This window comes from Phasianus colchicus, chromosome 4 (genome assembly GCF_987193195.1).
Source record: "Phasianus colchicus chromosome 4, bPhaCol1.hap1.1, whole genome shotgun sequence".
NCBI lineage: Eukaryota > Metazoa > Chordata > Aves > Galliformes > Phasianidae > Phasianus > Phasianus colchicus.
Window position 1 is genome coordinate 38,139,390 of NC_143439.1, and position 15,380 is coordinate 38,154,769.

At 39.2% G+C, this 15,380-nt stretch overlaps 2 protein-coding genes across 5 annotated transcripts in view; both read left to right on the top strand.

Annotated features, from left to right (window-relative positions):
* The window catches only part of CAMK2D (calcium/calmodulin dependent protein kinase II delta), a 162,726-nt gene extending 156,209 nt beyond the window's left edge, over positions 1–6,517 (top strand). Inside the window, exons 20-21 of one of the 4 annotated variants that reach the window (XM_090139225.1) lie at positions 1,824–1,873; positions 2,378–4,464. In XM_090139225.1, the coding sequence (XP_089995351.1) occupies positions 1,824–1,830 (7 nt within the window). In that variant the 3' untranslated portion in view covers positions 1,831–1,873; positions 2,378–4,464. The other 3 variants (XM_090139224.1, XM_090139227.1, XM_090139226.1) reach the window with 3 other exon arrangements.
* LOC116231255 (uncharacterized) overlaps positions 6,490–15,380 on the top strand; it is a 59,036-nt gene continuing 50,145 nt past the window's right edge. The window contains exons 1-2 of the mRNA XM_090139247.1: positions 6,490–6,596; positions 7,285–7,415. Of these exons, the coding sequence (XP_089995373.1) occupies positions 7,385–7,415 (31 nt within the window). The 5' untranslated portion in view covers positions 6,490–6,596; positions 7,285–7,384. The remainder of the gene's footprint in view (positions 6,597–7,284; positions 7,416–15,380) is intronic.

A 15,380-nucleotide genomic window follows, 5' to 3' on the forward strand; every position in this document is an offset into this window, starting at 1 on the left:
CACTTATTCTTAGGCACTAAAACCAGAAGGCAACAAAATAACCATCCTGTTACTATTTTTATGGAAGATTATGGAATTTATCCAGCAATTCATGTGAAAATAGTTCCAGTAATGATTTACAGAGATATACTACATAGATTGTACAGCTTCTTCTGTTTGTTATATAATGCTGTAACAGGAGCCTCAGTACTAGTTCAGGTAACACGCAGCACGTACGATCACAGAAGATGGGCTGCTGCGTCCTGTGACATGTACTTTTCCTGCAAAAACTTACCAGTGCTAATTTCTCTGGAATATAATGAGCATGCACAGTGTGCCTGGCTGCCTCAGAGTCTGCAGAATGCAGATCTCAAGGGAATACAGTTGCACATACAGACCTGAGATGCTCCCCACAGAAGCTGTGACAGTATTTCAGACTCATGTACTGTCAGTTCTTTATGTCTACTCATACTGTCTAAGAAGAGTAAGGATTATGGGACTAAGAAGAGTTGCAGAAGAAGCTGACCTTTTTTTTTTTTTTTTGTGAGTCTTCTCATTTCTCTGCCAGATTGTCTAAGACAGCCATTTATTTATCCTCAACTGTCATTTCCACCCAGCAACTATAAGGAAACTTGCTGAGTGTGTGCAGCTTTGTGCTTCCTATTACTATATATACTATTTCTGAATTACCTCCTCTTCAAGGTCATTTGGACTTCTCATACAATACTCCTGTTTTCTTCTCTATTTATAATGCCTTCCACATTTGTGTAAATGTGTTTGTGCTCAGGTCATTGACTGAGACTCCTCTAGGCAGATATTTCCCCTTTCAGCCCAAGTACTGTCATTTTTCTTTTAGTTATTTTCATTTGTATTTTTCTGCTAAACTACATCTTTTCAAATTTATGTAACAGATTCCCACATAGCACTGTGTCAGAACTCACTTTCTGTAAACCATCCTGGTTGTCTTTACGATCATCTTTGACTTTATATTTACTTTTCCAGTCAGACCAGCAATTCCATTTTTTGTAAATTTTTGAAGAAATTCAAATTGAATTCATTCCAGATTATCTATGTTTTCTTTTCTTGTATTTGAAATTTACAGTCTGTGACAGTTTATTTATTACCAACAATTATATAAATACATAAATACCAGTAATTAATAATGGCATTTATATAATAATAAGAATAGAAAAAAATCTTACTGTCTGATGAAGAGTTTCAAATCTAATAAACTTGCAAAGGCAGTTAATTATAGCTGTGATCTGCTTTTGCAAACATAGTATCCTATGTTATTTCAAATCAGTTACTTTGAGCAGATTAGCTTATTTATTTTGAGGATTTTGTGCAGTAACGAGTGCACAAATCTAAGGACAGAATTGAGCTCTCTGGTAGCAATAGGTATATGGAGATATTTTCTAAGGGCAAATAATTGATTTAGAGGAGAATATGAACACAAAAATATGTTTAGTTTATGAATGAGTTTTATTTGTAGTTTTTGCTCTGAGACAGAGCAGACAAATTTTAGTTTCTGTCTTGCACATTATTTCTCTGTATTTGAGTGGTATGTCTGGTTCTAGGAAATCTTTCTCTGTATTCAGTTATCTTAAGAATATGTGCTAGTGTATTTCTGCAGAACTGTATCTATGTGTGCACAATGAGTGGACATACATTGTTTAGGCATTTAAAAACTATTGGACCTGCAAGTGGTTCCCAAACCTTAATACCTGTGATTCCCAGGTCTGTATTCACTCACTTTATCACAACTTACACTTTCTTATACTTTCCTAAGTTACATACAAAACAGCAAGAAACTTGAGTAAAGACTTTGTTCTGTGTTTGTACAGTGCCTAGCACAGCAGGATCCCATTCATGACTTCGGCCCCTAAATGCTACGGTAATGCAAAAGATACTATGAACTCAGTTAGTTAACTACTTTCTTACATTTTCCCTTTTCCTTATTTCTTTGCATAATCCTCTAGCATGTCTTGCATGTAAATGGCATCTGACTCTTCCTTGTTACTCAGTTCAGTTTTTGTGTGAGAATCTCTTTTGCAGTGACTGTAATGTACATGCTAAGGAAGTACGTTTAACTGGAAGAGTGACTTGTATTTGAATTTTGCCCTCCCTCCTTTGAGGAGGTGATTAATTTTTATTTTAGCACCCTCTCTGGCATGTTGTAAAGATTGAAAATGTGTGTAAAGTGGTTTGAAAAATAAAATAATGCTTTGCTTGAGCGTTTGGGGCTTTTACTTCCTCTGTCTAGTTTTCCTCACAGGACTGTGTTAAATGATCTGTTGAAGGTTTTATTTAAGTATTGGCTAGCACTTGAGCATGTATTGTTATCTGGTGATGATGCTACTTCAATAATGGCAATCTTTTCTTTTCTCCTTCCTCCTAGCTAAAATTATCAGCGGTGCCGCTCTTGTATTATCTGTACCCAACGCACCTGGTTTAGTACCATCTTGGCCATCCCGTTCTCTTCATGAATGTTTCTGAGTGCATGAAGTTGTGAAGGTTCTTCATGTAACACATTTGTGATGCACCATTTTGCTGTGTATTCCATCTGTACACTGTTAACATTTCAATGAAGGTGATGTTCCAAGCAAATAGAAAATAGCAAGGCATAAAAGACAAAAAAAAATACAGTTCATGTACAGCAGTATATACAGGATACATTTGTCATCTTTTCTCCATTTATGCCGAGTTTTGACAGCCAACTTCAAAAACTATCCTATTTATAAAAAAGAAAAGAAACGAAAAATACACTTTGCCCTCTTTTCTTAAGAACTGTTTTTTGACTCCTTTTCCCTTGAGTCCTCCTTGGATTTTGCTTTTGTTCTGATAGGAGTGGTTAGGATTTCTGCTGGCAGCTCTGCTACTATAAAACAGATTTTTATTATGTCTTGTAGATGGACAAAATCACTGATAAATGGGGAAGTGATAATATCTTGACTTTGTACCAGCTGAAGTCTTCTTAGCTTATTAGTCTATGTCAACTGGAAAAATCTCGTAATTTGCTGGCTTGATTGCTTCAGGATTAACTGTCAATATTCTGGCTAGTCAGCATCCTTCTTTTTTTCATTGAAGTTTTTACCTTTGCTTTCTTACTATGCTAAATGAAAATTTATATTGGATAATTAATCAGAATTAAAAATCATAAGGAACTAAGTGACAATTGAGAGGCAGGTTTCATTTAAAAAGAGATTCTAAAGAGATCTAAAAAATAGATTTTTATCACTTTTAGAGTGCACTGTAAAGTTATTAAGGAGTCTTTAAAGCATTTTACATTTTTGTTTAAGCTATAGGCCACGTCAGTGGTTAATATACTCTAGAAGTATTAGGCCTTAAAAGCTTAGTATGAAGAGTTCGTCTACTTTCCAATGTTGCTGTTGCTTCTCTGGAAATGTATTATATCTACAGCAGTTTTCTAGTAAGGCTGTAGTACCTTTCCACAGATTTGTTTTTTTCCCTCTTCGCCCTCAGTCTGCTCTTGGTTTATGAAAATCATCAGGCAGCATACAATATCAAGGACAACAATCTCTGCAGCATTACCAGTTTGTTTTGGCTCTTCATCCCTAGCTGCAAATGTCTGTACATTGTGCAGGGAATGCTCTCAATGTCGGTTCGGAATACAAACTTTGTGACAGGGACTGTTTTTGCTTCCCTTACAGAGCAGTGAGAGTGCATCCTTGCAAGGATTTAGGCTTATTCCCTTCCATTTTAATAGAAAAATGCAGGGATCAGTTATTTCTTTTTCATTTGCTAATTATTTTATTACCAACAGGGCTAACTGTTTTCTGCGGCGCTGTATAGTGCATGATATCTCAATGTTCTTTTTAGCAGTGAAAACTTTACAACTCAGCAGCCTGAAGTTTATAAAATGGGAAAGCTTCCTAATTTGTATAATTCCACCTTTCTGTGTTGTTACTAATCAAAAGCAGTTCTTAAACATTTTGATGTTGTTGCTAGTGGATGTATGGTAGATGGATTTAAGCTTCTCTGATAATTATTACATGATTTTAAACGGTATATATTTAAAATAAGCATCTACAATAAATGTGTTGAGCCATATTAACCTGCCAATGGGATCTGTGAAAAAGAGTAATGGCCTCATTTTTTTCTCATTAATTTCTTTACCTTTTTTTTTTTTTTTTCTTTTTTTTTTCTTTTTTTTTTTTTTTTTTTTTGTGAAGCAGCTATAAGTGGCATAACTGTATTTAAAACAAATTAGTTATAGGGTGTTTTTTTTTTTTTTTAATATATTTCTAACATAGCATGTGGTATTGACGTATTACTGTAGATCAAATTTGTCTTCCACACCAAGACGTGAGGAAATTGTGATTTGTTCTCTCCACCACAACTGAATTATACATTTCTGTCATTTTGAAACACTGCAGTTTACCATGGGATACAGTGTACATATTTCTTGCCATAATGGTAAATGATTGATATATTTAAGGATTAATAAATTTGTGATTTCTGCTGACATTGTGCTTGTGGATTGATTTCACAATTAATTGTGGTTTTGCGCTGGAAAATGTGGAGTGTCTGTTTGAATTAAGAAGTCGGAAAGAAGGATGTGGTCTCGTAGAAGACGAGAAGATTTGCCGTTTGAAAATACAAATGTTTGCTTTTGTGATTTGTCTTTCGATTAATTCTTTTTAAATGTCTTTTCTGAGGACCCAGTTATACATTGTTGATAGAGTGATTTGTCGATAGATTCCGCATGTGCTTTGTCTTTGTAGGTCCGCGGTCAGAAGTGTTTGAGATAATTTATATCTGTAACTTTCTGTTTCCTTTTTATGCTTAGTACCTAACACAAGATGCCATAAAAGTCTACGGTTGCAGGACTTAAGAATGAAGTAAATCCCGTAATAAGTAGGGTTTAAAACAATATACTAGTTTAAAAGTTCTCATATATGGCTATTGTGATTTTTAGGCTTTTTAATCCTGTGCTAAGACACAATTGAAAACAGCCCTTTTCTACCAGCAGAAAGGAGAAACTGAAGGAGGAGAAGACTGAACTTTCAGCTTCCGTGGGTCAGGAAACATAGAGCTGGATCATTTCTCTGGCTCTGTGCCTAGAGTGGCGTAACTGGGAGCCAGAATTATGGCAGTGGCTTCAGTCTGACAGTGATCCAGAAGCACTGCCTCTTGAAGGTGCACAGAAATATTCCTGTGTAGTGAAAATTGCAGTGCTTCCTTTTTGGTGGCATTTTGCTATGTAACTGTAAACAAAAAGAAAACAGTTATGGGAGACCTCAGAAGTTTGGAATGTTTCAGTAAACCTCAGAGGAAGTAAAAATGGTTTAGCCTGGTTGGTTTAAATTTTGTCATATCACTTCTACCTACTTTCTTTACTCACTTTTTCCACTAACTGCTGTTCCAGAAATCAGTTTGACTTCCATTTTAACTGTGTGCTTGCAGTAAACTTTGACAGCTGTGGAATTGTTACTAATTTCAGGTATGTAGATCAGAAGAAAGTGTGTAAAGCATAATGACTAGGAGAATGGTGGAGAGAATATATTTGCTGAATGTCAGGGTGAGGATTTGGGGGAGAAGTGATTTTTATATTGGTTTGGGTGTCCTATAGCACAAGAGTTTTAATATGCTGCCTCCTGGTGGCTTTTTTAACATTGTTTTCTAGTTAGGAAGGCAAAAGATGATGCTATTTGTTCTGATCAGAAAGGAACTCAATGGTTTCTCTTCTTTTTTAATGTGAGTTGGACTGCACAGTATTTCAGAGGTTGAAAACATGTATTTACTTTGTCTTGAAATACACCATACACATACCTGGAGGAATCAGATTGACTCAATTTTCTGAAAATGGGCTCTCAGGTCACAGTTAAGAAAATAAACGTCTCTCTTCTAGTCACAAATGAAACCCAGAGTTCATTGTTTCAGAAATTAACGTAACCATTTATTCAGTGTGTTAATAATGTTTTGTAATATATCCTCTCCTTGGAAAAGCTTGTGAAAAATTTAATTATACCATTCTTCACGTCTTCAAAAAAACACAAAAACTTGTACTGTCATATTTTGTATGTAACTCAAGAAAAGACCATTAGTCTGAAAAATAGTTATTCCCTGGATAATTGATCCAAATTGCTTAAGGAGACTTGGCTTCTTTCTTCCTAACAAGTTGGTAGTAAAATACAAGAAAAGGAAACAGCGAATGAAACTTAGAAAGTGGATGAAACTTAGAAAGGATGCAGTGGGTTAAAAGTCCAGTGCTGCAAAGTCCAGCTGCTTAATGTTTGGTCCCTGTAAAGATAGTCACTGTGGCGGAGGCCTGACATGCCTGTTCAGGAGCTTTTGATGTCCATGAAAGGTGAGGCTTGTCTACAGTGAGGACTGTCTATGCCTAATATGAAAGGAATCCTGTGTATAGCAAACTAGAAGCCTTTCCTCTCTTCTCTCCCTCTCTTACACAGATATCCTTGAGAGTAGAACAATTGGGAATATTTCAGGATCTGCTTCCAAGATAGCATGCGTGTAAAGTGAGGAGAACACTGCAATACTACATGCCCATCTGCTCCAGAACAGCAGCATGAAGCTGCATATTTCCAGCATACTCCTGTACAGGGCCTGAACATAGGCAAAAGGCATTGCAAATAGTAAGTTTGGGGAAGAGGAGAATATTTGATCACAGTGTGAGGGGAAAATAACCAGTGCAAAAAAAGACATATTGATAGAAAACAGGGTTTACAAATTAAGAAGATGGGAGAGCAGTATATCCTTATTTACAGAAATGTTGTATTCTTTTTTTAAAGATGTTGCCAGAACCCACTCACTGCACTGGACCATCTTGTGAACTAATTGGGAATTTGGCCCCCTTTTTGATCGTAATGCCTTCTAGTTAGATAATTGAGTGTAGCAAATGGCTGGAACAAGTTCTTTTCTCTAGGAGATTAAAATTGCAAGAGCTGAGACTGTGTAGCTATGGAATATCCTCTGAAAGGTTGCATTACGTAGCAGAAATTACCATGAATCTGCTGCAGCTCATGGCTGAGAAGGGCTATCAGGGCCTTGGTGTTATTTCTGCTGTTCCCTGAATTTGGCCTATAGCAGAAAGTCACTGCCTCAAGTCAGGTCAGAAAATATAGCAACTATGTGTCTCCAATTTCCCTGATCAGTATTGGGTATTTCCCTGAGTACTAGCAAGCTAGTGCAGCAGTAGAGGGGAGAGAATTTGTAGTAAACAGCTTTCTGCTCTGAGAGAGTTCATGGCAAACGAAACAACCCTAAGCTGGGAAGGAAGAGACCATTCCACTCTTTCACCACTCCTTTTCCCACCCTTCTCAGGCATTCAGGGTTGGCTCTCTGAGAAGACAGCTGCCCAGGACCAAGGCACTGGCAGTCACAGATCTGTTACTGGCTAAGTGACAGATGTAGTCAAGGGACCATGCTAGCAAGCTACCAGCAAGATAGTAGAGGTAAGAGCCCATGTTCCTGTGCCTGATGGCTCATTTTGTTAGCAAAGTTACTGCTGAATATTGGTACCTAAACAAAAATGAAAAACACTAAGTGAGAAGTGATTACTCCAAGGCACACATCTCTGGTGATACAGCAAGGCATTAACTCAAACATCGTATGGAACTGTTGCCATGTCCTGTTGCCATGGAGACATGGTAAGCAGGGGAGCAAAACCAGTAATTCAGTTCCAGGACCCAGTAGTAGAGCTAAGGATACTTACAGTCTCAGTAAAGAAAAAATAAATATATTAACACTTTCATGAAGGAAGATGTTAATGGTCTACTGAGCTCTTGCCACCTTTGCACAGAAATTATTTTGAAGGGTTAGCCAGTACAAAGCAACTGCAGAGATTGCAGACAATCTTAAACACAATGTACAACAGAATTCCCAAAGAAATCCCAGGAGGCTTTGCTATGTGGAAGATCTACTGAAAGCTTTACAGTACCCACAGTATAAGCAAAAATATCAGGAGACTGGTGCAGGAGTGTCATGGTTTTGGTTTTTTTCATTTTCAATATTCCACATCAAAACATCATGTACTGGAATTAAAGTGTTAATGCTCCAATTCTACGTACCTATCCCTATACATTACAGAAGTCATGGGATCTGACCCTTCCGGGTGGGGCGGTCTCTTACTGCCTGGCAGTGGGTGCTGGAGGTGCTTTCCTAGCCGTTCCAAGCTTTTTCAGGTTTGACTCGGTCTCGGGAACTCTCTCTCATATCTTATTTGATTAATTAGTCTCAATTTCAATTAGATTGAATTATATTGTATTATTTTGCATTCCGATATCATAGTTAGTAAAATAAGTTTACCTCCATAGATTGTTGCCGCTGTTTTTTTCCCCCTTCCTTCCTTCCCATTTTGTGGGGCCAGGCTGGGGGGGTGGGGAGGAAAGGGGCCTACTGCCCCCTGTCACGGGCATAAACTGATCTAGTTGATTCCGTGACAAGGAGACAGCTGATGGTCTGCACTATTTTCTGCAAAGTAACAGAAGATATTGATGGGCAAGAAGCATTACTCTGATGGGTGAAACTGTGAATTGTAGCCTGAGTGGATGAGATTGAACTGAGTTTCATTAAAATCCCAATATAAGGAGTAGTAGACACAAGGGGAGATTTTGTATTTGCTTGGTGCTCTGTATATCCCTTCACCTTACCTCTCAAGAGAGTCCTTCTGCTCTGCAGGCCTGCCCTTCCTGAGAACTCCACCTTTCTTAAGATAACTGATCAACCCAGCTGTCCCTGACCTATCGCAATATCCTGTGATAATAGTATTCCTTTAGAAAAGCTCATTTTGCTAAGCCATTGTGCTCTGTTGCAATTGAGTTCCATTGTCAGAAAATCTGTCTTGAACTCAGTTTTCACTTTCTCACTGTACCTTTCTTCCTGCACCCCTGGAGTTTGTTGGTGATGCTTCTACCTCTCACTGCCCTGAAGCAGGAATTTATGAACACGAGGAGCTTAATGTTTTCTCAACTCATTTAATTCATTAAGTTCCTCAGGCAAGAAGGGCATCTGAACATCTAGTGTCTGGCCTGAGCTAAAGTTTTAACATGAACTGTGAGCATGGGAATTCAGCTATTCTATCTTGAATATTTCAAAAACTGTGAAATGTAGACATTGCTATAGTTAGGGTAACAGACAAGCAGTTCTACAATCACAAATTTGAATGTAGCACCCCTTCCTGATTCAGTTTCCAGAGGTGTCTAGAAGTGCCAAGAGATGTTGCTTTTTATATTTATTTTTCTCTGTGTGGGAATTTCTATTAAAAGGACTATCTGACAGAGCAGTTTCACATCCACCTGGAGCAGAACAGCTTTGCCTTGAGATACTCTTCATGGGCTGCCATTTTGCTTTGTTGGAAGTTCTTAAATTCTCAAGTCCTGTTTTGTTTCAAAGATCCACTCTACAGAATCATTGTGTTGTACTAAGTGTTGATGTGTGTATTGTACTACTGTTTTTCTTGTTTTGGAGCAGGGCCAATGCTATTTTAAAAGATGCCTCCTCTCCCCATCCCAGATACTTATTCACACTTTTCATCACAGTTAAAAGACAGCTGTTTTCAAGGAGCGGTTTTTAACACAGTGGATAATGTAGTATAATGGTTAGTATACTGATCTGCTTTTGCAAGGTTTTCAGACAATAAGTTGCACCAGCATAACAAAGAACAATAAGCTTTGGGTGAGAAAGGATAGGATTCTTAACCAGTTTTATCACTACAGAAGATGTATGTGCCATTATTTCTGAAGTAATGGAATGCAGTATATCTACCAGTATTCTAGTTTGTGGTCAGAAGTCCAGAACAGGTGAACAACTTAACAAACTGGCTGTATACATTTACATATCTTCATATAAAGATGATGAAAATAGAGTGACTCCTTCCTCAGTTACTGACTGTGATCACAGCCAAATTACTGTTAATTCCTACCAGTAGGTTAACTCTTGTTGCCTCTTGGAAGTGTTTAGCAAAAACATTATGTAGCTTCTCACATCTATTTTTTTCTAGTCATTCCGCAAAGTACACATTAAGTAGCCTTTCCCTTACCAGCATTCATTCTGTGAATATAGAATCATAGAATCCTTAGAGTTGGAAGGGACCTTTAAAGGTCATTTAGTCTAACTCCCCTGCAGTAAACGGAGACATCCACAGCTAGATGAGTTTGCTCAGAGTCTGGGCCAGCCTGGCCTTGAAAGTCTGCAGGGGCAGGACTTCCACCACATTTGTGAACAACCTGTAAAATAATTTTTCCTTATATCCAATCTAAATCTAACCTCTTCCAGCTTGAAACCATTTACTCTTGTCCTATCATCACAGACTATGCTCATGAGTTTGTCCCCTTCTTTCCTGTAGCTCCCCTTTAGATACTGAAAGGCCACTATCAGGTCACCTCAGAGCTTTCTCTTTCCCAGGCTGAAGAGTCCCAGCTCTTTCAGCCTGTCCTCCTAGGAGAGATGTTCCATCTCTTGGATCATTTGTGTGGCCTCCTGCGGATGCGCTGTAACATATCTATGTCTCTCTTGTGCTGAGGACTCCACACCTGGACGCTGTTCTCCAGGTGAGGCCTCACCAGTGCAGGATCACCTCCCTTGACTTTCTGGCCACACTTCTTTTGATGCAGCCTAGGATGCGGTTGGCTTTCTGGGCTGTAAGGGCACATTGATGGCTCATGTCCAGTACCTCCTAGTCCTTTTTGGCAAGGCTGTGCCAAAAGTATGAGTCCCAGCACTGACTCCTGAGGTACACCACTCATCACTGATCTTCATCCAGACATGAAGCCATTGACCACCGATTTCAGGGTTCGATCCTATGACCAATTCTTTGTCAACTGAACAGTCCACCCATCAAATCCATGTCTTTCAAATTTGGAGAGAAGGATATAGAGGGGTACCGTATCAAAAGTCTTACTGAAGTCCAGATAGATAAAAGTAGTGGCTCTTCCCTTGTTCATAGGTACAGTTACTCCTTCATAGGAGGCCACTAAGTTGGTCAAGAAGGATTTGCCCTTGGTGAAGCTGGTTCTCCTGTATCACCTCCCTGTCTACCATATTCGTTAGCATAGCTTCCAGGGGGATCTTATGGGAGGTCCATGATCTTTCCCAGCACAGAGATGAGACTGAAAGATTGGCAGTTCCCAGGGTCATCTTTTTTACCTTTCTTAAAAATGGGTGTGAAGTTGCCTTTTTTTCCAGTCACCAGGGACTTCATCTGACTGCCATGAGTTTCCAAATATCATCAAGAGTGGCTTGGCATCTACATCAGCTAATTCCCTCATGACTCTGGGATGCATCTCATCAGGACTCAGACTTGTGGATGTTCAGGTTCCTCAGGTGGCCACAAACCTGATCATCACTCACAGAAGGAGGGACATTCCTTCCCCAGTCCCCTCCTTCCAAATGAATCATTCACGGGCTGTGTGATGAGCAGTTACCAGAGAAGGCTGAGGCAAAGAAGCTGTTGAATACCTCAGCCTTCTTGTCTGCTGTTACCAGCTTGCCTGTGTCATTCACTATGGGGAGTACAACACTCCTGGGCTTTTTTTTTTCTGGTTGAGGTACCTATAGAAGCTTTTCTTGTTCTTCTTGGCACCCCTTGCCATGTTTAGTTGAAGTTGGGCTTTGGCTTTCCTGACTTCATCCCTACACAGCCTAATAGCTTCCTTATACAAAGAAATACAAATATTTTGAAGTGGTTTCTGGGGAAGGCACACTCAACGAAAACCCAAAGTTTGTAGTCATTTTACTCTCTTGTTTCTCAGTTTTTATTATGCACGTATTTTTTACCACTCATTTCTAAGTACAGCATAGTATTGATATATCACACATGTCACCTTGTAGTAAGTGAAATAGCTGGTGGTATTATGTACCGCATTTACTGCTAGCAGAACATCATCAATATAAAAATGGTATCAAGAGCTGGGAGTATTCATAAACTCATAGGAATCTTTGCTAGTCTTTTAAGAGCTTAGCTTCATAATAGGAAAAACAGAACTGAGCTTATGAATAGAAACTTTGTATTACAGGATATAGTTATAACTGTTCGGATTATTATGTAGCAACTTAAAGAATAAAAATATAGATTTGTTTTTTCTTTGAGAGAAACTTAGTACTAGCACATTTCTAAGAAAGTGAGTTGTTGGCCTGGCCAATTCCTGGACATCTCATGAAGGTGGAAGGTGTGTAGTATCCATATGACTTTTGAGAACTTAATGTGATCCTACTCGATGGCCATGATAACAAGAAAAGATGAGGATAAAATGCACAAGTAGTCCTGGGAGCAGAAAACAACTTTAGTTCCTTTCAGGGAATGCCAAACTATTAGATAACCAGCTTCTGTTGAGTAAAAGAGATCGAACATGCCCATGGACCTTGTGTAGCATTGTGAACCTCAGCCTGTAGCCCACTAGTACTCAGCTGTCCATTTAGTCATGGGTGATGTGCCTCTTTACACAAGCAAAAAACAAACCTTAGGTGCCTGAGACTCTGACCACCCCTAGAAACTAATTTCTTCTACAAGACCTAGTTAAGTACTTACATCTTTTATTCATCTCCTGAACCAAATATATTTTGCTTTGATAATCCCCCAGAAAGCTAAGTGTTTCCCAGGTGGGTGTGTATTATTTTTTTGCAAACTCAATGGAAATTGAGTATCTTCTGAATTTGGCTTTCTGTTGAATATATATGATTGTCTCTGTCTTTTTGAGCAACACTTATTCCTGATGATAAAATAACTGGTTAAAAACACTGCTGGGAAGAGCATGGTTTGTGCTGCACCAACTTCATGTACAGTGTCCTAAGTGCATTGGTCATAGGACATACTATGGTCATTAAGATGGTTATAACTGAAGAACTGAAAAGGACTGAGTGACACAAGGGAAGAAAGAAAAACGCCTAACCAAAATTTAGAGAAGCCCCAAAATCAGCAGTTCTCCTATTCGTTCACAGACAATGGCAGTGGGTCCCAGTTCTTGCAGGAAAACAACAGCATGTAGTAACTTCAGCCAAACTATGTTCTGAGCAGAGCAGGCGATAGCCTGGCCTCTTAGGAGGGTTCATTAGATTCAACAAAGTCTTTGCATTCTTCAGCAGCTCAGAAAATAGTAATGGTAAATTTTGAACTACAAAGAAGATTTCCTAGAGAAAAGTCTGTAGAAAGTAAAATACGGACCCTGGGCTGTGCAAAGACTTGCCTGCCTTGTTCATTATAGCATACATTGCTTTACCTTCATGGATGAATTCTTTCACATGTGGCTACCTGAACGCGAAGCAAATCTTTAAAAATGAAGACAGTATGTTTGTCTGAAAAGTTCAGTTATATCTCAATATGTTATCAGAGATTTAAGCAATCAAACCACATTACCAAATCAAAATAAAATCACCTTATAGATTTTATCAGAAGTTCTGAAAGTGCTCATTTCTTTTTCAAGTAGTTTAAACCAATACTTTACCAAAGGAAATAGCCCTAAGGAGCCTTAATTTTTTTTTATAATGCTGTATGAATATTCCTTTTGCTTTGACCAAAAGCAAATATTTTTAATTAATACATTTTGGTAAGTTAGGAAGATAATTTATTAAATGAATTTAGAAATTATTTGGAAAGCAAATTAGTGACAGTTAATCTGTTTGTTCTAGGTAAATAATTAACTGCTTAGCTTTCTTTTGTGTCCTGTGAGCCACCTGAACACATTAATTTACAAAACATCCACAGACAGTGCTCCCTAAATCTAATCTTACCGAAAAAATTGTTCTAAACAGGAGTTTGAATACAGAGGGGCACTCTTACAGATAATAATGGGGATTGGTATCATACCTGAGCTTCTGTTTGCTGACTTATTTCTGATCCTCTTATTGGCCTTAAGGCAGCTGGTAGAGTATGTTGTAGAAATGTTCATCTGTAACTCTGATATGGCAATTTCCATGCCTTTGTTGCTGTCATTGTATCTGTGCTTTTCAGACTGCCTTCCTAGGCCCTAATAAACCAGTGGACTGAGCGGTTCTCTTTGAAAGCTGACCAAAATAATTCTTTAGTTAAAGGATTAAATTCACTCTATTCGTTGGGGGAGGGAGGAAATAAAAAATGTCACACAGCCTAGCTCTTTGTTGGGAAGCTTTTCTTGCTAACTGTGAGCATTAGAACAATAACTACTCCTGTGCTTTACATATGTATCTATATATGTATACATATGGATATGGATATGCATACATATGCATATGTATATACATATATATATGTATATATGTGTGTGTGTGTGTGTGTATATATATATACTGTATATATACTGTGTGTATATATATATATACTGTCTGGAGCACAGGCCTTATGAGGAGTGGCTGAGGGAGCTGGAATTGTTCAGTCTGGAGAAGAGGAGGCTCAGGGGAGACCTTATTGCTCTCTACAACTACCTGAAGGGAAGTTGTAGCGAGCTGGGGGTTGGCCTCTTCTCCCATATAACTGGTGATAGGACTAAAGGGAATGGTTTCAAGCTGTGCCAGGGAAGATTCAGGCTGGATATTAGGAAATACTACTTCTCTGAAAGGGTGGTCAGTCACTGGAATGGGTTGCCCAGGGAGGTGGTGGAATCCCCTTCCCTGGAGGTATTCAAGGAACGTTGGGATGTTGTGTTGAGAACCATTGGTGATAGGTGGATGGTTGGACTGGATGATCTTATAGGGCTTTTCCAACCTTTGTGATTCTGTGATATGTATATATGTCTTCCATCAGAGGAGGGGTAGCCAGCAGGGACAGGGAGGTGATTGTCCCCCTCTACTCTGCTCTTGTGAGGCCCCATCTGGAGTACTGCGTCCAGGTCTGGAGCCCCCAGTATAAGAAAGACAGAGAGCTGTTGGAGAGGGTCCAGAGGAGGGCCACCAAGATGATCAGGGGACTGGAGCACCTCCTCTACAAAGACAGACTGAGGGAGCTGGGTTTGTTCAGCCTGGAGAAAAGAAGGCTGCAGGGTGACCTCACTGCAGCATTTCAGTACCTAAAGGGAGCCTACAAACAGGAGGGGAATCAACTCTTTGAAAGGGTTGATAACTGCAGGACAAGGGGAAATGGTTTTAAATTGAGGGAGGGGAGATTTAGGTTGGAGGTCAGGGGAAAGTTCTTTACAGAGAGAGTGGTGAGGTGCTGGAATAGGCTGCCCAGAGATGTTGTGGATGCCCCCTCCCTGGAAGTGTTCAAGACCAGGTTGGATGGGGCCCTGGGCAGCCTGGTCTAGTATAGAACGTGGAGGTTGGTGGCCCTGTGTGTGGCAGGGGGGTTGGAGATTCATGATGCTTGAGGTCCCTTCCAACCCTGGCTATTCTGTGATTCTGTGATCTGTGATTCTGTAATATGCTTGTTTTAAGAACCCTGAACTAGAAACTAGTTTCCAGAACACGAGAGGGACTGTGGTCTCGTTCCATTGACCACTTCCAGGAACTTC